General features: G+C 46.0%; 1 protein-coding gene across 3 annotated transcripts in view; it reads left to right on the plus strand.

Annotated features, from left to right (window-relative positions):
- The window catches only part of RAB3D (RAB3D, member RAS oncogene family), a 214,395-nt gene extending 194,452 nt beyond the window's left edge, over positions 1-19,943 (plus strand). For 2 of the 3 annotated variants that reach the window (XM_086962793.1, XM_086962807.1), the window contains exons 5-6: positions 12,697-19,377; positions 19,544-19,943. In XM_086962793.1, coding sequence (XP_086818919.1) covers positions 12,697-12,884 — 188 coding nt within the window. In that variant the 3' untranslated portion in view covers positions 12,885-19,377; positions 19,544-19,943. Of the gene's footprint in view, positions 1-12,696 lie in introns of all 3 variants that reach the window. The other variant, XM_086962801.1, reaches the window with a different exon arrangement.
- Positions 19,944-26,001: the final 6,058 nt, after the last annotated feature.

Consider the following 26,001-nt stretch of genomic DNA (forward strand, 5'->3'; position numbering starts at 1 on the left):
AAAGCCTCACTCCACTCACCCCACTCCAAGATGTCCGCCAAAAACGAACCAGGCACCCACCCCAGGACCAGACCCGCCAAAACGGCAGTGAAGGGGCACAATTTATGGTGCAGGTAAGGGGCAATTTAAAAAGGGTCAAAATGACCAAAAACAAACTAAAATAATATTTTACGTTTTTAAAACAGCAGTTTTACTGCAAAAACGCGCAAGCGCTCTCGCAGCAGCAGCTACCTTGTCAGAGCGTTAGCCGGAATGGAGCTCATCAGAAGAGAGCAGATCAAATAACCCCACTTATCCCACTGCAACTTCCCCTCTGGACCGGAAGTCAAGGCAGCAGTGTGTTGCCGGGAAGTCTGTTGTCTTCTAAATTGCTGTTCTGTAGATTTCCCTCACATACGCTGCGGCTAAGCGAGCTGCAGCAGCAGCCATGCCTCTGGCAGACTGCGCCCTCACCACACTCAGTCCTGCCAAGTGTCACGCATCAGGCGTGACAATAGTGCATTTCAGTGTGGTACTCCGCCTTACCGCACTGAAATGCATTGTCACGCATAATGCATAGTGTCTCTCAGCTGTACTGAAGTGCTACCTGGCTGTTAAAACTGTGTGGTAGCGCGCCGTGCCCCATTGCACTGGGTCTCGCAAGTTTGCAGTTCGGAGGCTGCTAGCAGGGTGAAGGTTCACACTCACGATGCTACAATGTATGGCTCATAAATCACAGCGGAGCGTCTGGCGCAATCAGGTTGTGTTCTTCTTGCCGGCGTCGCAGGGAGACGTCACATCCTGCTGCCAGAGCGGGTCTGGGAAGTTGTAGAGAAAAGCGTAAACGGCAGCTGGCTAGTGGTTTGCGGGTGGCGCCGCAAATTTTAGTTATGGCGCTTGCAGTGTTGCACTGCCTGCTGCAGTTGTTTGTTTCTGTGTGTTTCCCTCTTCTTCACTTTTTGATTTTGTTCGCAGAATGTGTCACTCATATTTGTTGAATGTCACTCATAATTACACTGAAATTATGAACATGTCACACATAAGCGATCTGAAACCTTGGCAGCTATGCACACTAGGAAAAGGCCTGGCTACTTTAACAAAATCTGTCGTAATGTAGGGAGCAGTCCACCTTACAAGGTTGTGTCCTTATTAACCTGGCCAAAGGTCCCAAAGAGCTGGAGAGCCGTCAAGAGTCTCTACTTTAGCCCTGTTAGTATTCTGTGCACTTTTTGACAACCAATAAATGTAGAGGTCTTTCTAACAGATTTTGAACGTAGAAAGAGTGTACATAAGAAACATACACGTTCAGGTAAAACACAGAAAAACACCTTGGCAAGTTTTGAGAGTTACTTTATGATTGTAGCATGTGTCGCCGTAAAAACACATGCTTAGCACACTCCTGCCATCTAGTGTTGGGCTTGGAAGTTTGCAAGTTGCTTTTATTCAAATGTGTTTCGAGTCACAAGAAATGTCAAGACTCCTCATCTCCTTTTAGATTGGGCATAAGCGCTGACTCCATATATATTTTTTCTGCCATCCATTTAGGGTGTGCACTCAGTGGACTCAAATGCCATTGTGTTCTTAACACGGGTTTTCAGCAGGAACAAACAGTTGGTTACTCCCCGCCGCACTGATTCAGGCTTCATCAAACCTCGGCATCGTCTTTCTACGGATGCGTGCAGACTTCAGCAGCAGCGAAGAGTGCTGTAGATGTCGCAAGCAGTGGTGTCTGGTGACATTTGAAAGTGGTGTGCCGTAAAGTTTGTGGGAAAGCACCGTGGCGATCAAGCGCCTTTTTGAAAAAAGAGTGGGTAAATGGTGCATTTTCAAGCAAATTCGAGAAGCAAGAAGGTTAATAATGCAATTGTAAAAGTGCAGTTATTACATTAATAAAGGGATGTCATACTACAACAACATGGTAGCTGCCTATTCAGTATAACCACAGAGCTTCATAGCAGACTTCAAGATACAATGCTGAGAACCTCACAGATTTTTTTTTGTTTAGACTGCACACAACTAAACAAATAACTAAACAGGTCACAGATTAGCAGCATTCAAGAAGAAATGTTATGCTTAACATAATTGCGATATGGAATCGGTCTCAAAAACATTTTAGTCAATCAGAAAGGTATTTCTGGGCTGCCAAGAGTTTTTGTACACCCTAAAAGAATCAATTGATCCCGAAAACCTGTAAACAAACGCTTTAACATATTAGAGGTGTACTGGATGCACTACTCAGTGAAAATGTGCAAATGTTTCTGAGGCGAGGTTCTTTGAAGGATGACCCTCTGTTTGTGTGAATGCAACCTCTAAGCGCTGTACATAACAGGTGTTAGTATTGGTACCCGAACCCAGCAGCATATTACCAGCGACCTGGCATGCCACTTAGCCTGTCAAGTTTTGTACGGCAGATCAAGGACCCAGCACACTCAGGTCCTCCAGCTTGAAGACCCCTTTGCATGCACTGGACTTCGATGGATAGTTTAGGGGACACAGCAATGAAATTAACTGTTATTTATTTCAAATGGGTTGTGAAATGCTGGCTGAACTCTTCCGCCAAGTTACCCATTGGACTTGCATGTATTTTGTGATTGGTTACTGCAGACGTAGAAATGCTGCTCCAATATTAACGTACAGCTGAAAGAAATGTGCCGAACCTGGGTAGATGTTTTTGAGGGTTAAGGCAGGTAGCGGGACGTTTGACGACTGAAATATGCACCACGCGAGAGCTTGGGCTGGTGTGAGTGTGCTGAAAAGTTCGTATAATTTGATCTTTCCACTGAAGTGTTTGGACTGAGTGTGTTCAAGCGGAAGGAGATGGGTTTAAGGGCAAAACCTGGAGAGCCGGAGCTGCGGGGATTCCACGTAAGCTCAACGGGTCCCCCCTCTTCACCCGCCCTCGCGACCCCACCTCTCTATCGCACTCTCTAAGAATTGGAGAAGTTCTGCAGACAGTGCGCGTGAGAAAGTGTGAGAAACAGACGTGGGAGCCTGATGTCAGACGTCCTGAAATGACTCGAATGAACGGCAGCTGATTTCAGAGCACTCAATAGAAAAATTGCACTTTTAAGCATTGGTGCATCAGAGCAAAACCGAACCGGTATCTTTGGATGGCATTTCTGGACTTACGACACATGCATGCTAACCTTTTAAAAAATAGGCAGTCGCGGCTCGCCGGGCAGGTCGCGCGGGTGTGGTTGCCAGGGAATTAAATAGAAAATAGAAAACTCACCTCACAGCCGGTCCGCACCACCTCTGCTCCCCTTGGCGCCGTCACGCACGGCACTGGAGCGGACTGGCAACCCCTCTCAGCCAATCCTGGAGCTGCCAGCAGCGCCAGGATTGGCTATTAGGAGACCAAAGGGCTCCTAATGGGCATGCGCAAACAAGAGAAAACACAAGTGCGCATGACTGGGCACGGGCGAATTTGCCCGCCGTCCCTAGTCATGCGCACTTGGGTTGTGCTGCTGCCTGTTACCCCTGGTCTGACAATCATGTCAGTCAACATGATGCCAGACCGCCCACCCCCTTCAGACTCTAAAGGGGTGGGCGGTCCGACGTCATGCTGACTGACATGATCGTCAGTTCTCCCTCGGCGTCTTTGAACTTAAGTAAACTGATTCAGTTTACTTAAGTTCAGAGACGCCGAGGGAGCTGCAGGCGGGGGAGCTATGCCCCAATGCCCCAATGGACCCACTGCGCCTGGTCGCAAGGCATTGTGGGCGTAGACCCCCTCAGGAGCTCAGCATTTTTTCCAGTTCTCCGTCGTCTGAGAATGCTTTACGGGTGATGGATCTGACACTCTTCCATAACTGTCCATGGTGTCACTCCAGATACCCCTGGACAGATCACCACAAGGTGTGTAAGCCTTGTTTATCCCTCTACCACAATGATGTATCCTGTCTGGAGGGGCCTAGAGCTAAATTACAGGGAGGGGAGGGGGCTACTAGAAATTTTGGAGTGGGGGGGGCTGATTCTTCCAGCAATATGAAGAGTGGAGATGCAGGGGCTCTAAGAAGGGCTGAAAAACAACAACACCTTGTTAACAAGCAAATGGTCTTTTAAAGACCTGTGAAATACTCGGGTGCAGCTGCAAGAACACGGATGCCAGCCCACAGCCGCGCAAAAACTGTCTGTGTGTGTACCCGGGAAGCTGTCTCAGCCGGGCTGACACACACACAAGGGGGGGGGGGGCTGAAGCCCAACGGGCGTTGCCCGCCTAATCCTGTCCATCATGCCTCGCCTTGCCTTCCACTCCAAAAAGATGCTTCAGAATTGAAAAGAACACCACTGCATGCCGCAGCAGGATATATTTGATATCCAGGACATCATCTGGGAGGAATATCTCATGCACCCAAGAATAAGAGGAATTTGGACCATCTGGATTTTCAGCAGCCCAGAGAGAGCAGAGCAGTCCAGAGACCATGTCTTCCAGTGAATTTCAAAGTGCTTGGAGGACAGCAACCTGGTGCCTGAAACCCGACCTCCCATGAGTACCTTAGCCAGGTTCGTGGTATATCTTTGACCCTTAAAAATCATACCTCCAAGGTGAGGTACCTAAAAAGAAAACAGAACGCTCCTGAGAGATTCCTCTGCCAAGCCACCTCCATAGCTAACTTCGGAGCCTATTCCACACAATGAAACATTGCCTTTGAGGGGGAACCTTCGACCAGGCCACTTCCCCAGAACCAACACCCAAGAGGAGCATGGACGCTGCTGCTATCCCTATCCCCTTCCCACATAGCCCTCTTCCACCTCCACCGCTACCACCATGCCCATGAACTTCTCATGAACTGCTCTACCAGTCACCCAAGGACCCCTTGTCCTATTCTTAACCAGGCAGTCCCTGTAGTGCTATCAACCCTTAAGACCAACGCACAGGCGAGGGTCCCACCGATTACCCCTGGAATGATACAATGTCGATCCCCCTGTTGATCTACGCTTGGATCATTATCTGGTGAGAACCATAGAGAACAAATGTTATCTAGGCTATACTGGCAATATCAGGCCTACCGTGCAGGGTTCGCTTTACATTTTAAAACAGGAGTATGCATATTAAGGCATTTGGAAGAAATATATGGCAAAACCTGCTTCACCAATTTATGGAAAAGGCTTCTCCTTGAGTCCCCAGACATTTCCATCTGCTGGTGAGCACATTTCCGTCTTCTGGTTGGTTGAAAACAGGTCCCACTATGGGATCCTCCAATGCCGGAAGACCAGTGACAGCTGCTTGCTATGTTCCCACTGAGGCAGGTTCACTGGCTGATGAGAGTGTCTGCATTGGCACTGTTTCCCATGCACATTTTTTATTGAAATGTGCACATTGCGATTTAGAGCTCAGTGCCACAGTAATTCGGCTTCTAAGGACAGCAAAGGGGTGGGCTTGCTCTGTCTTGCTTTCTGATCTAATATGTTATGTTATGTTAATTACTTAGTTTTATTAAGCGCTCGATTACCCTGGAGTGTCTTGGCGCTGAGCTTTATTGGAAGTGCAGAGGAAACATGGACAAAGAAGGCTAGGTGGTATTAAACAACTAGATCTTCGGACCTTTCCTGAAAGCTAGAAGATTGGGTGACTCTTGGAAGTGCTGTGGCAGAGCATTCCAAGCATTAGCTGGCACCAGCACAAAATCTCTGACTGCCCGAGTGGCCCGCCTATCGCTGGGGATAAATGCAAAGTTGTCTGAAGCCGATCGTAGAGACCTGCCGGGAGTATACCATTTGAAGCTGCGTTTTAGAAAAGCAGGGCCTTATTATTATTATATTATTATGTTTCTTATATAGCGCCAGAATCGACCCCCGAAGGGGTATCTCCGCGCTTGCCTTGGGAACCCGTCCTGGTTTTTCCCTGTGAGGGAAGGGGTGGATCTAGAAAGTGCTGTCACCATTATTTTCCAGTGGGCGGTGTAGTTTCCCCTACTTTTCCATTATTTGGGAAACAATCTCAATATATCACTAGCTCACCAAGCTAATCGACCGTTTTTAGGTTTTGCCTCGCCAAAAAGATGCGCTCTGCGCATCTTTTTCGGCGCAGGCGAAAACCTGATGAGAACAGTAGTGTGGCTTTGGTTCGGCCCTCGTCATTGATTGGCTGGCTCCGTAAACGGAGCCTTGCCATTGGACGAGGGGCCTGTCCGTCAATGCCGGACCAGACACGGGGGCGTTCCCGACATTCTTTGGCTTTTGCCGATGTCACGCGACGCCGGGAACGCCCCCGTGTCTGGTCCGGCATTGCCGGCACTGTAGGGAACGGGACGGACATGGAGCTCTCGGCTGTTGGGGAGCGAGTGTTTGCAGCGGAGGCACTGCTCAAGCGTCGGGTGCGGAAGGTGAGCGAAATGTTTGCCGGTTCCCACCCCCTCTCCCGCTCTCCGTGTCTCCCCGGCCCTGTTCCCGCCCCCTACCGCTGCCTCGGCTCCCGTTCCCGCCCCCCTACAGCTGCCTGGGCCGCCCTGTTCCCGCAGTGCCGTTTCTCCTGTGCAGGTCACGTAGCAACACTCTGGGGCATGGCCCCAACGAAGCTCTGAAGTAGATGATACATATTTAATTTAAGAGACAGAGGAGGCACATTTTTCGTGTTCAACAAAATAAACGATTCTGCAGGCCACGCATGCCATTCAGCATCTCGCCGCCCCCCCCCAAAAAATATATTTCCTCCGCATACAGTGCTAATGAAAGACATGTAATAATTAAACAGAATCCAAAGGGAGATAAAATCTCGCTGTACATGCGTTCCCTTAAAATAACCCCGTCTGTTTCACGTGTAAAGGGAAAGGCTATATTCGGGATTTATTTCTCGTGTAAAGTTGCAAAAAACTATTTCCGCACCAAACCCACCTCAACTTACAAGAGCGACAGACACGTTGTTGGCAAGAAAATAAAAAGAAAGTTTTAGCAGACAAATAGCTATAAATCTTGCACTAGCCCCACACAGAGTGCGAGGATTTGCCAAATGCCCGTGGAGCTGCCCTTGAACAGCATTGCGGGGGGCACTCTTGGTTTGGGAAGAGCAGGGGGCGGGGAGGCCCCGGTCAGCCAGCTGCGTCGTCCTGGCTCCATTCCCGGGAGTCCAGTGCCGGGATTTGCGCGCCGCCCGCTGCTCGGAGTGTTTGAATGTGGAGACAGGTTGTGGCGGTAGATTATTGTGTCCACGTTATGCCCCGGCTCCGCACATTCTGCAGCCACCTGTAAACACTCACTCGCCAGCTTGGAGTTTGGTTTTGCCAACACATCGGAAGCGGGTCATCCGATGACGGCTGAAGGTAAGGAAGGAACGGGGCTGGGGGAGGGGGTGGTCACCGGGTCTGGAGCTTGACGGACACGGCGCTGGACGCTGTCAGTGAGGGGTGCAAACCCTACTTTAGAGACACAGGCTTTGTGCAGTGTGCTCCTGGAGTGTTAGACAGAACTTGCTGTGGGGACTGCTTTTTAATAAAATAGCGCCTTTTCCCCTCAAGTTACTCAAACTGCACTGAATTGGGTGGCCACTGGTTTAGTTTCTCTTTGCCACGTCTTTTGTTTCGGACGGAGGCGAGTAGGCATCTCTGAGTTTGCTAAAAACTCCCCTCCATGTTTATAAAGGCAGTCTTCCTACTTAAGTGCCACATTTCTACTTTCGGTGAACACTTACATCTTTTCCCTTCTGCCTCACAAAATGCCCCTCAGTGCAACGGAAGTAAATTCAGAAACGCACGGAGTTCCCAGCCATCTTGCCCGCTCCCCCTTACGTTTTATTTCTACAGGTGAATTATTTCCCTCAGACACCTGTCTGGTGCTGAAGATATATATTCAAATATGGAGCTAGCTGGTCACGTGCTGCGGTGTTCATAACTCTCAGGCAGGCGGCAGAGAGAAGCGTGCCCTCTGCCTGCACCTTTGCCAGCCCCGCTCCCTCCCTCCTTGGAGTCTCGGACGGGCCTTTGTGTCTCTGGCTCTTGTCATGTGACCTCTCTCCTCACAGACAGACAGCAGCCCTCCCCCGGCCCTCCAGAGTTGTTTGCAGTGGGGTGGGTGACTCCAACTAGAGCCGAACACACATTTCCCAACTTCTCAAGGCGCTTGTTTCATTGAACCTACACACACATAAGCCCTTGCTTTGGACTTTATCGTCTCTGCCCAGGCGAACAGGCTTTTGTTTCTCTCTGTATGAGTTGCCCGGATTAAACCGCTCCTATGGTTTTTTTATTTAATTTTTTTGTTGTTGCTATCTTTCCTGCGCCTGCCTGGTGTTACTCTTTCATAACAACGCATTTTCAGCTCTGTGCGTGACAAATCCTGTGTCCTCTGCGATTTTCTTTAAAGAACTCTCATGAGAAAGAAATAACTACTTGTGATTGCTAAACACACAGTGTTAATGTTTACTTATGGGGTTTGACTAGGAATCCAATTACCTGGCTCGCTCTTTATTAGTATTTGGCAGGGAAATGCAGCTGTCAACCACGTGTTGGTCCTACCAGGGCTTTTAGTGTTTTTTTAAAGGAGTTATTTCTTCGCTTATTTCTCACATCAGCACATTATTGAAGTTCACTTTATCCTATGGTATTCCCTTATTCTCATCCACGCATTTTCCAGAGCTGTTTGGGCATAAACTACAGTTAGCGGTGCCCACTCCTCATCAGACAATGACCGGTAACAAACTATGCATAAAAATGCATGAAGATTCCAACCCCAACCCGCTTGTGCCTCCGTGTGCCCCTGTTGCCTGCTTGTGCCTCCGTGTGCCCCTGTTGCCTGCTTGTGCCTCCGTGTGCCCCTGCTGCCTGCTTGTGCCTCCGTGTGCCCCTGTTGCCTGCTTGTGCCTCCGTGTGCCCCTGTTGCCTGCTTGTGCCTCCGTGTGCCCCTGTTGCCTGCTGGTGCCTCCGTGTGCCCCTGTTGCCTGCTGGTGCCTCAGTTTTCGTGCCCCTGTTGCCTGCTTGTGCCTCAGTTTTCGTGCCCCTGTTGCCTGCTTGTGCCTCCGTGTGCCCCTGTTGCCTGCTTGTGCCTCTGTGTGCCCCTGTTGCCTGCTTGTGCCTCTGTGTGCCCCTGTTGCCTGCTTGTGCCCCTGTGTGCCCCTGTTGCCTGCTTGTGCCTCAGTTTTTGTGCCCCTGTTGCCTGATTGTGCCTGTTTTCGTGCCCCTGTTGCCTGCTTGTGCCCCTGTTGCCTGCTTGTGCCTCTGTGTGCCCCTATTGCCTGCTTGTGCCTCTGTGTGCCCCTATTGCCTGCTTGTGCCTCTGGGTGCCCCTGTTGCCTGCTTGTGCCTCCGTTTTCGTGCCCCTGTTGCCTGCTTGTGCCTCCGTTTTCGTGCCCCTGTTGCCTGCTTGTGCCTCCGTTTTCGTGCCCCTGTTGCCTGCTTGTGCCTCCGTTTTCGTGCCCCTGTTGCGTGTGCCCCTGTTGCCTGCTTGTGCCTCTGTGTGCCCCTGTTGCCTGCTTGTGCCTCTGTGTGCCCCTGTTGCCTGCTTGTGCCTCTGTGTGCCCCTGTTGCCTGCTTGTGCCTCCGTGTGCCCCTGTTGCCTGCTTGTGCTGTGTGGGCGTGTGTGGAGGGCTCTGTGTGGCTGTGTGTGTAGGAAGCTTTGTGTGGCTGTGTGTGTGGGGGGCTCTGTGTGGCTGTGTGTGTGGGGGGCTCTGTGTAGCTGTGTGTGGGGAGCTCTGTGTGGGGGTGTGTGTTTGTGTGTGTCATTTGCGAGAGAAAGCTAGTGGCATTGTAAATGACAATGCCATTTATTTATGTTAAAAAAACATAAATAAAAATAATGTCAAGAGCAATGCCAATAGCTCTAACTTTAACAAAGGCAAAACCATTGCATTGTAAATGCTTGTTGGCACTGGCACCAGATCGCCCCCCTTCCACAAGGTTATGCTCTCTGGCACATGGCTCAGTTTTGGAGATGAACGTTCTTCTCCTTCTGTACAAAGAGATGGTGCCTCTGGTTAAAAGGGACAGAGAAGGCTTATCCGTTTTACTTCTTGATTCCTTAGAAGGACAAAGGTCTGACATCCATCCTGGATCTCTGCCTTCTGAGCTTTTCCATGTGGCAGCACATGTTCAAGAGGTTGTCCTTGAACAACTTATTGCTGGCCCTGAATGTGAGGGATTGGTTGGCGTGCCTAGATCTCCATGCCACAGACATTACATGAGGTTCATAGTAGGCTCCCAGAAACAACAGTTCACAGTCTTGCCATATGGGCAAACAACCACACAATGCATCTTTAGGAAAATGTGGACAATTGTGACATCTTCACTGAGATACTGAGTTAGTCATAAATGGACAAGTTACTTACCTTCAGTAACACTCTTTCTGGAGGATACTCTAGTAACGGCAGATTCCTCACCATGTGAATATTCCCAGGTGTCGGATTGTATCTGAGAACTTTAAAGCAGTACTCCTGCATAACATGCCGCTCCATGACAACATCATTCTGCTCTGGAAGTAACAAATAGAGCCGCATAGAAACACCACCGTTTACGCTGACATAAGTTGCTTTCTAGACTGTCCACTCCCTCAAAAGCAGAGTCTATCAGCAGATTTTCACGACCAGTGTGCAGGTCTCTAAACGTGGTATATTTTATGATGCAATAGAGTTTAGATCACAGAAACTAGGAGGTGGGAGGGTCAGTGAGGAATATGCGGTTGGATAGAGTATCCACCAGAAAGAGCATACTGAAGATAAGTTACTTGTTCTTCTATTGGCTACTTCTAACTGCAGACTCCTCGTCTTGTGAATATATATATAAAAGCAGCACTTCCCAAGTGGTGGCTCTATGAACAAGCTCTGCAGGACCGAGCAGGCAAAATGCTCCTCCGGGCGAGCCATCACTGTTAAAGCCAAAAGGGAGCTCTGCAAACTGAAATGCTCCTGCTCCCAGAACCCTAGATAGTGCATGTGGGCCTGCAGGACAGGGATGTGGAAATAGGCACCCTGCAGGTCCAACGCTAACATTACTTCTCCAGGGCATACAGGATCTGGGCTAGTGTGAGCCTTTTGAATTTGTCCATTCACAGGAAGGTGTTCATAGGGCACAGTTCTAAAATTGTTCAGTGCCAGGAAGTAACTGGAGTAACGCCAAGTTCCTACCTCTAATGCTGGAACCCTCTCTATGGCTCTTATGGCCCAGAATGGCCTGTACTTTTCGCTTCACGATAGACAGATAGTCCTCCATCAGGCACCCTGATAGTGGAGGAAGGTGCTGTGGGGTGGAAAGAAATGAGAGTATGTAGCCCCGATGGATAATTTGGAGGACCCACTTATCTGACGTAATTGCATGCCACCCTTGGAGGAAATTATGGATCCAGCCTCCATCAGGATGCCTGAGCATCGGGAAGCACATGCTAAAGGTTTCTTTGGTTGCAGCAGCTAGGGGAGGCGGAGGGGTCTGCTGGGTTGGGGGTGTGCACTGGCATTGTAGGTACTGGAAAACACTTTCATAGTCACAGAGAGTGTGAAATAGCTGGTGCAATTGTCTAGACAGGGCAGACGGAACCAAGGAGTGTGCTGTGGCCCTGCTGTCTTTGAACCGTTCCAGGGCCGAACCTGCTTTTTCACCAAAAGGGGAAAGTTGTCAAAAGGCATGTTCTTCCCCCCCATTGCAATTACTGTGCTTTTTTAAAATTCCAAGTCACTTTATTGTCACAGACTCTTTGGTTATGGATTTCTTCACTTGGGTTCTTTGACTGCTCTCTTCTTCTCTTCTTAAAAATAACCCCTCACAAGTGTCGTAATGAAAAAGTTAATAAATATATGTGGAAATATACTTTTTGTATTTATTACAAAATAAATACTTGATTCGGCTGAATTGAGTTAAAGGAAAATCATTTGTTCAGGCACATTTTTGCCGTGTCATAAACCCACTTGAGACAGATGTGCTCTGCATAAACTTTCTTGATTAAATCTCCACATTTTTTGGGGGGTGATAATATGGAAATTGCACTGAAAATGAGTTCCATGTGAACACTTGCCATAAATTAACAAATGTTGTCAAGTCTGGTAGGCTTAGTGGCAGCACTGAGCCACCTGATTGTGCCGAAGAGCTATTACTCTAGAAATATTGTTACCAAAGGTATGTCTTTTTTTTCTTTCCCTTTGGAGGAGTTTACATCAAAAATGTGAAAGGATTTTACCGTCCTTTACTTGTAATAATATGCATATACCCTCCCTTCATTTGTTTCTGAGACCTCTATGATAATACATACACATTAAGTCACTGTGCCTTACTGTTTGTTACTGACAGTATGAATTATGTGTTACAAGTGGATGGCTCTTGGCTGCACCTTAAATTGTTATAAAAATATGCTGCACCTTAAATTGTTATAAAAATATGCTGCAAGTGTAAAAGGCAAAACTGTAGGAAAATATAGTTCCATCAAAGGGGATGTTAACAGTGTTTTGGCGCCGGGAAACTGATAAGTGAAGCCGATGAGGAACAAGCACTGGTAAATGCAGGAAAATATGCTCCAGCCAATAGAAATTGAGGAAAGGTAAGTGGCACGCACAGGAACCAGTGAGAAGCCAGGAAAGAGAGGAGGCAGGATGTAAGTCCCTTTGAAGTTTATATTAAAAACAATAGATTTCTCAAGCACAGAGCAAGCGCTGTGCAGGCGAAACCTAAAAAGGGAAAGGCAAGGGGCAGAGAGAGTCATACGGATGAGGAATTGTTTCTAAACTATGTGAGAAGGATTAAATTGTCTAATCCCTGCCACTCATATAGAGATATTTATGACTTTTCTTTCCTTTTCTTGAAGGTTTTGAATTTTTCGAAGCGAGTGCCAAGGAAAACATCAACGTCAAGCAAGTCTTCGAGCGCCTGGTGGACATCATCTGCGAGAAGATGAACGAGAGCCTGGATGGCCACTCTTCCCCCACCAGCAACAACAAGAGCACGGTCCTCAGCGAGAACCCCCCCTCGTCACAGAGTGGCTGCGCCTGTTAGTGGTGCGAATGCTGCTTAGTACTGTTGCGGTCCGTACTACTGAAGCCAAAGCAAGGGAGGAGAAAGACTATGGACTCTGGAGAGGATTATAACAAACCAAGGTCAACCTTCAAACCAACTGGTTTAAGTCAAGCAGGCAAACTTAGGGGTCTGCATCCCAATCACAATAGCAGTGTGTGGTGGGCTGAAATCACCAGGCCTCGTGCCCCTCAATCTTAGCAGGTACTAGTTTCCAGCATGCAGTGTTTCTGAGGCCCATCCTTGCTTCTTTTAGACCTGACCCTTCCATCACTACAATGCACCGTGTTTCTATTTTCCACCACAGAGCTGTACTTTCTATGTATGGAAACAATGGGCGCCTTCTTTCATTAGGAGGGTGACGTGGAGCTTCTTTGGCCTGTGGTTATTGCCAAGGCAGATCATAGTTTGGTAAATAAAGGGACAAAGGGCCAAACAGAAGATGTCCAGGGGCTCCTGACAGTGGCTGTGAAGACGTCCTGGTGCTGCATGTTTACAAGTATTACAGCCCTGCAGAAGTGCCAGTTTTTGGGCCTATGAATACAAGTGCCAGTACTCCTGCCCTCACAGTGCCACCCTGCTATAGCAGTGGTCTCAGCCCTGCCGTCTGTCTTCCCCTAACCACTCACCCGAACATAGCACGTGCCTCATAAAACCAATATGGCGGCCAAATCCAGTCAGCACGCAGTGCGTCATTGCCTGTGATCCTTTCTCTCTGTCCTTTCTCTCACCCTTTAACTTTACTGAAGCTCCCTGTGTGCCAGGGCATAGGCAGTGCCAGCTCAATACTCTGACAGGGCACGCTACGAGCTCCCTTCCCTCCCAGAGACTGGCGCCCAGGAATAATTAGGCCAGGGGCTGTGTTGTTAAACTGCTGCATCCATTTTGGATGTGGAGAAGAACTCCCTTCCCCTGGATCTGTGCAGATGGTCATAGAGATGAGGGGGGTCATATCAGAGGATTGCACTGTGTATGTAACGGGTACACTGCACGCAACTGTTTTGTTCGCTTTTTTGGGACTGGCCTACAGCAGTGTCTCTAAATGCACTAAGCCTGCATGACCTATTTCAGTGGTAAACACCACCTCCGTTCTCTCACTCAGTGCATGGGGAACACCTTTTATCTCTGACCTCAGTTCCTTTTCGAAGTGTTTCCTCACTTGCTTTCCCTGCAGCAAGGCATGCCAATGTCTGTGTACCCTAGGGGTGCTCTTTTTTTTTTTTAAGTAAACTTTAAAACCAAGTGGCGCACTCTCCTCGATCTGCATTCAAAAGACAAATACATGGTAAAACACTGGGCTGGCTTTTCATCTTGAACTCTGCAAGTGAGTGCCTGACTGTGACGCACGTTCCTGCACGCGCCTGCATTTGAGCCACTTCCTTCCGGTGGGGCTGCAGCCAACTCTGTGCGGCCTAGCTTCTCCAAACAGTGGTCTATATACAGTAACGTCATCCACAGCTGATCCTAAACAAATGATGGACCCTTAAAGGAGCCACATAAAAGCGCGGCAGTGCATGACCAGGTGATTTGTTTGGGCTCTGGATTTTTAGTATGAACCCTCTACACCCCACTGGCCTTGACTAGGTCATATTATCTAATACAAAAAAGATTGGCACTTGAAGTCTCTGTGGCATCTCTGAGCTCTAACTACAGCAGGGCAGCATCCTGAGCCAAGCACCTGAAGGAAGACACTTTTCCTGCTGATCTCCACTAAACTACAAAAGTCGAATTTTATTGACGAGGCAGCGTACTCATTAGCATACTATGAAGTGTGCCGTGGCTGAAGATTCTCGTCTGGTAGGCAGTGGGACATGCAGGCAGGAGTAATGTCTGCAAGCCTTCAGTTAGTGGCTGCTAGTTTTGACCCAATGGGAAGATCAACCTTATTTGAAGTAAATATTTAAATAGAAAAATAGCTTAGACTTTCTTACCGCTCTGTGTATTATTCCTGCAAGCCCCCACCCAGGAAGTCACCATTCTGGAGTTTGTTCCAGAAACTTCAGCATGCTTACACTCCTAACAAGGATTCATGTGCAATATTGTGTATGGCTTAGTTTGAAGACTTTGCTTGGTTGAACATTTTCAGAATCGGGGTTCGTCCTTGAAAGTTAGCGTTTGGCAGTGGCCTTCACATACCGCTCGAAGGAGAGAAGCGCTGTATGTTACATGTCTGCTTGAGTCCGGTTGGAACTTGAAATGCAAGCTTTGTATCGGTACCTGGGCTCTTTCGGTACACAATATGCTGTGGTCAAACTAAACGGCCCTCCCGGTCTTTGACTTCATGGTGGAGCAGTTCACACCCCACAGAGCAGTTGTGAGGACATGCTTCAAATTGCCGCCACAATGGCATGTTTTTTTATTTGACACTCCTACTTCTGCCATTGTGTGGATATCGGTTATTGCCCTGTGACTGGGTCCTTTGTCTTTCAGACTCAAGTAGAAGGTTTTCCAAATGGTCACTTTAGATCATTAGGCCTCTCTTCCTTCGCAACATACTACGTAGAGCTGCGTGCAGCACCCTCGGCTTAGGCTCAAAACGACTGTGTCTAGACAAATTCCAAGACGAAGTGCCTATCCTAAAGCTTGGTTTCTTTAAAGCTCAAATGGAACTGTTCTGTTCTTTCATCAGTGAGTGACCCAAAGGAATATGAATGTAGCACTCTGCTCCCATCTCTTAAACCTAGTTGTAGTCTTTGCCACCCCTAGTTATGAATGTAAAAACAAACTTCAGTTTTTTGCGGAGTACTTTTGTCAACCCTACTGCTGTTGCTGTCATTGAAGGGAGACTGACAATGCTGAATACTACTAAGGAATATAAATAACATAAAGTCATGTTTCTCAATGCTGAAGGAAAATATTTGCACTACAAGAACAGACGGGGGAACTGGTATGTCCAAAAGAAAACATTGTGGCGGCTGGTGATCTTTGAACGTGGTGAGGCGTAATACCGACCAAGAGTTTACCCCATTTTTAAAAAGAAATTGCCTCACTCATACTCATTCCCTCTCATATTTACTCTCTTACCCTTGACACTCACATTCTCACTTGCTCATTCTCACTCCCTCTTACTCATACAAAAACATACTTGAACTCACTGGCTATCATTCTTACTAACACACTCACACACGCTCAATGACTGGGCCCGGGTGCAACTGCACTTACTGCACCATTGATAGCTACACCTGACTCGCTTACACTCCCTCTCACAACCTCCAATCAATCACTCATAGTGACACACTAATACTGCTTCCCTCACTTCCTCGTACTCTTTTATTTATTCACATACATACTCTTAAACTCAGATTCTCACTCAAGTTCACTCTCATGACACTCACACACACATTCACTCAATCCCATTCACTCCCAATCACTCACAAACACACACACACTCATAGAGAAATAACTTTTTTACCTACCTCGCTTACTTAGCTGACAACTTGAGTGCTCCTCGGCAGCAGCAGATCAGGAATCTGCTGCTGTTGGCCTATGGAACCTACAAGTCATATTGCCCAACGAGTATCAAGACAGAGCAGCAAGGGCCGGATTAAAAATAGGAAGAGCCATCTCAGTCCCGCTTCCAGCTTCCTGATGGAACTAGAAGCACAGCCCTATAAAAAGCTAGGATATGCCGGGGGATCCTGCCCCTGCTGCTTTGTGTGGCTTTTCATTGACTTCATGGATGCACTGATGTGTGCCCTGACAGCCACATTTCAGCAGATATACTAAGGCAAGCACAGTATGTCTGCTACATATATTGGATTGTGCCTGTGTGAGGGGATCGTAGTTGAACTACGCCCCTCAGACATGTGCAATCCAAACATCCAGCTACAGAGTATTTTACTCAGTAGCTGGATCATGCCCCAGCCCCGACCCCCCCCCCCCCCCCCAACCCCTCCTGTCACCAGGAGCAAGGACACACGACAGAGAGGGCTGACCTGCGCACTGGCACTGTTCATAAAAACACAAAACATGTGTTATTATGAATACTGCTGGATTGAAAAATGCAAAGGGGCCTCATCGGATGAGAGGGGCTGTGTCCTGAAGACCCTGATAAGGAGCCGCCACTGCGGTCAAGTAAGGCCCTCATCAGTGCATTCTGTGTGAAGCCAAGGTCAAGTTCCCAGCAAGGTCAGCATAGACATGAAATACTCTACCTTGTTCTCAAACCGCTTTGTTACACTATGAAAGGCACAAGTTGGTCATTTAAAATGTCTACTGTTTTTAACTTTGAAACAATATACACTGGATGTATTTTAGCTTCTTCTTGATGAGCAAGTTGGTTTGAATTGCTGATATCATTGTGCAAACCTGGAGCAGGCTGCCTCATTCTGCTCATTGGGAGCCAGTGAGCAAGGAACTGATCCTTCATTTTGTCATTCACGCTTACAAGAAACTAGACTGTCAACTGTGATATCCTTTTCAGAGAAAGGGGAGGAAATGACCCCCCAAAAATAAGTTGGAAAGATTAGATAGGTTCAGAAAGGGCTGGTGAAAGTGCAGAACGTTTGATATTTTTATTTGTGTCCCACACCTCGCCCCATTGGCCATTGCTTTTTTTTTTTTAATAAATCGGCTCACTCTTGGTGCTTCACCTACAACAAAAAAGTAACTTATAGAAAAATACACGAAATGGTGGATAGTGAGCTACCGCCTTGACATGATTATGCTAGTTTGTTTACCTCTTCTAGGGACCTATGGGATAAGACTAGTGTCGACAACGTTGAAAAAAAGATTCCACATAGCTTCGGGTATTCTCAACTTGTTAGGGCTGTGACCAATTTTTGTGATTATGTCCACTGATACAGTGTCAATTTTTGTCAGGGATTATTATCACAGCGAGGTTCAATTAAGAAAAAAATCTTCTTTTCTGGCTTTAAGTCAAAGGTCCAGTTAGGAGAGCAATTCTCTACTGCAATATCCAAAAAGTGGGTACATATTTTAGGGGCGGGGCCTTCACGTGGGCAAAATCATCTAACAATATTAATCCCCATGCTTTAGAATTTATGGATTTTAGACTCACGCAAGAACTACCTGGATATAAGATAATTCCCACACTCCATTTCTGCGTTCATTATACAAAACAAAACGTGTAAGATGGACGTAAGTTAAAGGATAGATGTTCTGTTTCTGGAATCAAAATGATCTTTGGCCTAAAGGAAAGCTCTTCTATGCGAGGCCTATTCTTTGCCTTTGTAATATGAAATCCGCTTATGTCCAATGTATCATCCTGTAACTCTGTGTGACTTAAGGGACAGTTTCTTACCAAAGACTTGAACCCTCATGATCTGTGTAATCTGAACACAGCTCTGCTGTGTAAACCTTTGCATTGTACACTGTGATAGCTAAGCTCATATCTAATATTGAAGACTCAGGCTCATCGAATTTGTGCATCTCGCGAGCTGCTCTGCTGTCAAACATTTCAGCCTATATGCTTGGAAGTGAGGGATAACTGTGTTATTCAGACCAGAGACCCTGTAAGACCTCAGTTCCCCCTTGAGCAACTCAAATGTTTCACATTGCCTGCCGTCTGTCTGTACCCATACTATCTACATGACATTTAGAAAAGCAACCCGTTGCTCTCTAAGAGTAGAATCTATGCATCCTGAATAGTAGTGCATCTCTGACCATGCATAATTATTGCTCTTGACCTTGCTGCTAAGACCAGAGTTTGTTCAATCTGTTAATACCATCATATAGTTATTTGTCTAAAGGTCTACGAGAACTTTGTGACCCCCTGCCTCTGATATGTTGTGGGCAGCAAAATGTGTGACCAGAAGGGTGTGAAACTTGAGCATAAGTTACTGTAACCTGAAACTTAATGCAAATTGTGATTTTCAATATTGGCAAAATGTATGCTAAAACCTCAAAAGCCAGGGCCAGTAAATACAAGGCGCCAGGACACTCCAGAGTATTAGTGCGCGGTACAAATCTCTCTATAACATAACTTAACTTCCATCATTAATGTTTAAATAGTGAATAGATGTCCCAAGCAGAGCCAAAATGTGCCTTCTGGATATCAGCAAGCCCAGGCACTTAGTAGCACTTGAATCTCCAGGTACAAGCCCATCTCAATGAAAAAGATACTCTATACCACTGTGTTTTGCTGCTGATGTTTTTACAGGTCTGTCTGCAGCATGAAATGCTGTTTTGCCTCAAACCCAATTCTGTGCATAATGCCTGAAACTTTATATGTTTACACGACTGGCGAATTGCGATCTTTTCCTACATCTTGTTGAACAGAATCTATTGTGCTATGAAAAGTATCTGCACCATGTTTAGATGCTTCATCATACTTCAGTGAACAACAGCCCGTTAAAGCTTCCCATTTTACGTTTATCCAGTTAACTGCCTTGATCGGTAGGACAGTGGGAAGCGGTGTACTGCACTGTCCTGCTACATAAGCCCAGCCATTACATGGGACTAGTACTTCACAGTGAATGCCCCGGTTACTTACCAGTAATCTTCATTACTCCGAGTGTAGTCTTCTCGCCACATTACTGAGGTAGTGAACCACAACCCTTGTGGCGAGAAAGACTTACGAGTAGGTAATGCCTTGGTTACTTACTGATAATCTTCATTACTCCGAGTATAGTCTTCCTCGCCACATGGGTGGTTGTTCACTACGTCAGTAATGTGGCGAGGAAGACTTACAATGATGTAATGGGAGCTCGCTGCTGAAGGTATCATATTTCTGTCTGGAGTTGTTTTTTTCTCTTGGACCAACACACCTTGTTGCCCAGTGTATTCACAGTAAGCCTAGTTACAAGTGCATGGTTTCCCTGAAAGCAAACGCCATCTTTGCCAGTAGCGTGCCCAGTAGCATGCTGACTCGTTCTATAAACTTGCCTATATCTGAGTACCGTAAATTGGCTGCTCTTGCGATGTGCCTTCACCATTTTTTGTTACTGATCCGTGTTTATGTTTTAAAGATGTCTGTTTGACTCCTAAAGGTGATTGTGTATAATAGCATACGTTTCGTTTCCATTATGTGAAGTGTCAGAGAATGTCAAATATAAGTAAAATAAATTTTGCTAATATCTATTACAGCAATGATGTGTTGTTTTTGTTCGGGGGACAGGGCCTGTGCTCTGCTGAATCGCTGCCAGAGGCTACACACTTTGTGAAGTTGAAAAGTTTGTTGACTTTGCCCCAGAAAGCATTTTTGCAAGAGATTTCTTACATTTGAATTTGTTCTACATGGTAAATAAAGTGGAATGTTACGGGTCTTTTTATGTCAATGGGTGTGCAGGCATATGACGTTGTGGCTACTTCTGATTAGTATTTGAAAGGTAAAGAATGTCTACATTTTTCCAGGAATACAGAGAGCAATGACGACTAGTGTTATTATTGATTCAAAGATTGTTTACTGCAATGTTGCATGGGTAATACATTAATGTGTTAGACTTCTCAGGACAGAGCTTAGAGCCACCCCCTGCGAGTTGATGGGGTAGCCACTAAAAACGCGTCTTCCATTACAGATGCTGCAATGAAGCTTAGTGAACAGATTCTAATTGGAACTCTTTACATTTGAAAGAACTGAATTGAGTTCCCTACTGGCCCCACTCGTGTAAAGTACCACTAAGCTGTAACACCCTTACCCTTGCACTAGTAGCAGAACTCTTAGGGCATATTTACAAGCTTATGCATCACTTTTAATGTGGGAAAACGTGACGCACCAGCGGCGCAAGGGGCTTGTAAATAAGCCCCCTTGTGTTTTGATAATACGGTTGCTGGGACCAATGGGATCCATTTGGATCACCACTTGTTGAGCATGGCACAAGATAGAGGGTGGATACAAGTTCGCCAGGCAGTGGAAGTGTATTGCCTGCATTGCTGTCGCTGGTGGGGAGGGGGTAGACGCCAAAGTGAGGAAGAATGGAGATGGGGCTACCTTTATAAATTCTATGAGGGTCTTTTAGCAAGGCATTGCTGACTAGTCCTTCTTGAGTACTTATTCAAAAAAAGATCTGAAAAATTCAGATCCAAAGAACCTGGCTAACTTCTGGAACACAACACCTTAAGGTCTGTTTCAGAAACAGGAAAGGAAAGAAAACTTTTTCTTTATGGTCCCCTCACTCACCGGAGTTTCCTCACGGTGACATGCTTCATCATTGGGGCTTCTCAACCCAGCTGCGGGTTGAGGCGTGCTGCGACAATCCCGATTGCGAAGGAGCACTTTTATCTGAAGACTATGTGTCGTGTAGTGTGAGAGAAAGGGGAAAATGAAGTGGAGTGAAGGAATTAAAAATATCCTACTAGTGGGTTAAACTAACTTTATTCCGGCCCCTAGTGGATATATTAAAAATGGGGTGATTTACTAGGGAAACTGGCTCTATTATGGAACACAGTGTCTAGTAAGCGTGTCAACTAGTTTCGAGCTGTACCCCACAGCTCTTCTTCAGGACTACAGCAGGGTCCAGCCCTGTGAGTGCCACTCCAAAACAGAAAACAAAAAGTGAAAGGTATGCCTACATTAATATTAGAATATACATACTCTTATCTTTGCAATTCTTTGGTAAATCTGTGGAGAAAAAATACTTCCAATGTTAATTGTACAATATCCATTTATCCAAAGATGTTATCATATCACAATTAGCATTTTCCGTTATATTAGTGTCTCAATGAACTCCTTAGTGATAGTGTATATACACCTTCACCCATTCCACACACTCATTTTTCAAAAACCGAGTGATCTCCATATATGAAGGAGCACCCTGCGTGCATTATCTGTGGCTATGTTTAAAATAACCAACACACTTGTGGCATGGTCTGTGGGTCCACACACATAACAAAACAGACGAAACAAACATACAGAGGAAGAATTCATACTTTTTAAAAGGTTGCACTGGACCTCATGGTCAATCGCGGGAAGGACATATATCCCCGTAATCACCTAGTGGTAGAATAATTAGAGACTGTTATAGCTTCCAAATTGTTTCAATAACGAAGCCTCACACGCTTCGAAAAACGCGTTCTGAAAAGCACTTTTCTATTCTAATAGCTAGGGTAGATCTTACTTGTTACAAGGTGTCATCTCATCGGTAAACCTACTCGGCTCCCCTTCGAGACCGGCGATCGCTTTCTCACGTCGGGAGAAGTGGATGTTATACTTCCCGGTGTTCGTCTCGTTTCCTGGTGAGAAACTAGACCGCGTATGTGATTCGAAGATGGCCACTCGTATTGGAATACGACGGCGGCCATCTTTGAATTTTCGGGCCGAATATCCCATCATTATAAATATTAGGAGATTAATCCTATATACACATAGGGGTTATAAAGCCAATTTACCCAAGTAGGTACACTTCCTGATATTTTTACATAGTTTGGGTGGCAAAAACGGGTGATATCGTTATTGACAGCTAAGGTAACAATTAACTTAAATTCAAGCATCATTAACCTTAGTGTATTAGATGGATATATTTATGGTAATTATTAGACTTATTGTGCTTCTTGAGTACTGCCTTTTGATGGATGGTAAGGGAGGGAGGTGAATCAACAGATTCTGTTGTTAAACATAAGAAAGTTTCTAGGCAGTGCTTGCCTTTTTGTCAGTCACTGACTACTAAATCAAGAAGGCTGATGACATCCAGGTCCCACATTTTCACTCTATAGTGTGCCCATTTACTAGATACTCCTTCTTGGCCCCAGCATCATCACCTTACGCAAAGGTTGTGTCTGCACAGCAGCCCAAAATGTACTTTTGAAAGGCAACCACATCAAACTGGTTCCTGGGCCTTTAACAATGGATCAACATCCCTGTCTGAAATGTTCCAATTCCAAGTTCTTGGCCTAATAAGGGAGTGCTCCATAGATCACTTGAAGAGGTGCTGTGCAGCCAGGCATAGTGTCTGCAGGACAGCCAGTCCACCCGAAGTGAGTCACCTCAAATCTGCACAACTTTCTGGGGAAGCTCAGGGTCTACCTTGAGCCAAAAAGCTTGCTTGGAATCTGCTTCCCTTGGACCTCCGCAGCATTCAAGACCCCAAGCTCTTCAGGGAAAGACTAAAGACGTTTCTTTAGATCTTGCCTACACAGCGTGCAAGTGCTGCTTAGAGGGACCTCTTGGCATCGCTCTGTATTTTCTTGGAAACTCGTGCATGTTTTGCACTGTTTCCAATGAGTACTCGTGCATGCAGAGCTTTTGCCTTGCGGGAGTGATCAGCGGCGCCATCTGTTTGTAATTATCGTACCTGCCGCTGCTCGCTCCCGCATGGCAAACGCTCTGCATGCACAAGTACTTTCAAACTTCCAGTGTGTAAATCGGCAGAATGTCATTTAATTTGATTTTATTATTTATATACACTACCCACAAGTATATTTTCACCTTTAATGTCATTATGTACATATACATCCTTGTTGTCTTTTATTCCACAAAACTGTTTATCCCTATGAAATGTTGTTTTGCCTAGCATATATTGATTCAACATCCTTCTAAATACCCCTAGTCTATTTGCATATTATTAATCATGTGGACTTATCTGAGTGTACATATTCACTAGTATATGTCCTTCCATGTTAGTTGGTTATACACATCCCAATCACATCTGTGTATTCCTAGATTATTTTGTTTTACCTGGTACTCATCCCAATAACACATGTGTATTCCTAGACAATTTTGGTTTACCTGGTACACACTGACTCAGCGTCATTCCCTCCGGCAAATAACCCCCAGTCACACTGGTTTATAGTGACTATACCAGTTTAATTGCTCTCTTGTAAATAACCCCGAGTCAGTCACCCTGTAAATAACACCGAGTCACCTTGTTTTATAGCAACTATGCGAGCTTAGCTGACCGCCTTCAGGGAGTGCATAGGCCTCAGTGCCGCCAGTTCAGATTGCATGAATACTCATAACTGAGAATGCACTTTGCTGGCCCTTGCATACACTTGTAGAACGCTGGGATCAGCATCTCACTATCTGGCATCAACCCTGGGCTTCAGTAATGGAACCCAGGGCTCGGGGCTCCACGGATGACGCGCACGGGAGGAACGTGCACACGTGCACGTTTCCCAGGCTTTTCCAGGTTGAAAAACAGCAGCCTTCTGTCCCTTTTAATTCAAGCACTATCTCCTTCACTGTAGCTCTGGACAGATTAATTTGGATGTCCAACCACTCCAATTTCATCCACGGATTTAATTACCCCTGAGGACTTCCCAAGGCGGGCACTCAGAAGTGGATTTCACTCACCATTCTTGGGTGAGTGCGCATTTCGTATACTCCAATACTGTACACCCTCTTGTTGAGTCATTTCCAAATGTAATTATATAATTCATTTCCCACAAAACACCCTGACAGAGCTACCACTCAAGCAACAGTACACTACCTGGGATGCTCTTCTGGCACCAGTATTAGGTCAGTATCGTACAGCCACTTTTACTCGCCATTGGCATCAGGCGCTATCCCCCGCACAACTAACACTTAGTCAATCTCTCGTTTCCAGCTTGCCCCCTCCCCTTCGTATTGAGGAAGGCTCGCAGCGGAGGTTTGAATTACCTTCCGAGCGCAAGCCGAGTCGAAATGCAGACGCACCCCACCCACATAGAACCTGTACCTCATTCCATTACCTTCACTTAATGTTGCATTTTTACATTTTTCGAGAAATATATATAAAGAAAAATGCTATAAATAAATTGTTTAGGACTGGTCTGCTATACTGGTCTTTTTTTCCAGTCCATTGCCAATGTATATCAAAAATGTATAACTCTTAAATATCTGTGACTACTCACCCTTTTTACCCTTTTCATCAGCACATCTGATATTTCCCCCCTTCCTTGAGCAACCTTTGTATCCAATTCATTTTGATATGTTTCAAGTATATGATATTAAATATACTGAACCTTAACAGTATCTGGCGTTCTTTTGGCTGATACTGACTATATTTTTGGAACTATGCTATCTTGGCTAGCAAGGTATGTTGTTGATTGATTGATTGATTGATTGTGGGTTTGTAATGCGCTTATTTTGGTATTCATTACCAGTGTTTGACATGTTAAGCGACACACGTATGGTAAATTATAATTTATTTGTGCTCCAAAGCAGTCAATGATTAACAAGAAGCTGGACATGCTCAATGCCAAAGTAGACCATTGGCAAACAAATACAAGGGTGTGGAGACACCAACAAATAATGCAAGTAACACAGTTGATGCCATCATTGAAAAGTTAACTATGTTGCCTGGACTACTATCGACCCTAATATGCCACTGGAAATAAATTATGTTGAGTAATACACAAAGTAAGGAAACGCACAATTCGGATGAACCTGACATAACGGGTGACTATGCAAGAACAGAAGCTGGAGAAACAACTAGCCGCACAAAGAAAACAAGCATTGGCATAGATAATAGGTCTCACCTTTGGGACATTATAAGTGTTTAGCCATGCAACAGTTGAGGCTGCACCAAGTATATTGTGCTGCATAATTAAATACTTATAAGGTCCCAAAGGTGAGACCTATTGGCTATGCCAATGCTTGTTTTATCTAGTAGCCCTTTCCACCTTTCCCCCACCAGGTTTGCACCGGGACACTCTTTGAGTAGCTGTGCTCGTTACAAATTTCATAAACATAAACGGGTGGCTTTCCCCCCCATCTATTTATCAAAAGAGAGAGGGCGGGGACCAAGGAGCTAATTAAGGTCCAGGGTCCGCGCTCCTTATATTACTATTTAATTAAAAAGAGGACAAAGTTCCTATGCCAGGGTGCAAAAAGTCACCCATGCACCAGGGTGCAAAAAGTCACCCATATAATGAAATAATAAAAGAAAAAGAAAAAAGAAAATCCTGGGTAAAAAGGACCCACAACTGTGAGAGGGAAAGTCAATCTACATCCTCTGTTGCCCTCACACACCCCGAAGGGTGTCATGCTTCATCATTGGGCGTTTGCTCCTCGTAGGGCCGGCGCTGCAATTCCCTACGGGTCCCCCGAAGGGTCACTTTGAGGATTGCTGGATGGTGCATGCGGGTGTGTGGGGAGTGGGTCAAAAGGAGGGTAATAAAAGTTTGTGCACGTGTTGTAGAGTAAACTTAATGCAAGGGTAAGCATGCAGCGATAAGATTCAAAAGTATACCCTTGGCAGTCAATACTGCTAAAAATTATTAA

Source organism: Lissotriton vulgaris, chromosome 1_1 (assembly GCF_964263255.1).
Source record: "Lissotriton vulgaris chromosome 1_1, aLisVul1.2, whole genome shotgun sequence".
NCBI lineage: Eukaryota > Metazoa > Chordata > Amphibia > Caudata > Salamandridae > Lissotriton > Lissotriton vulgaris.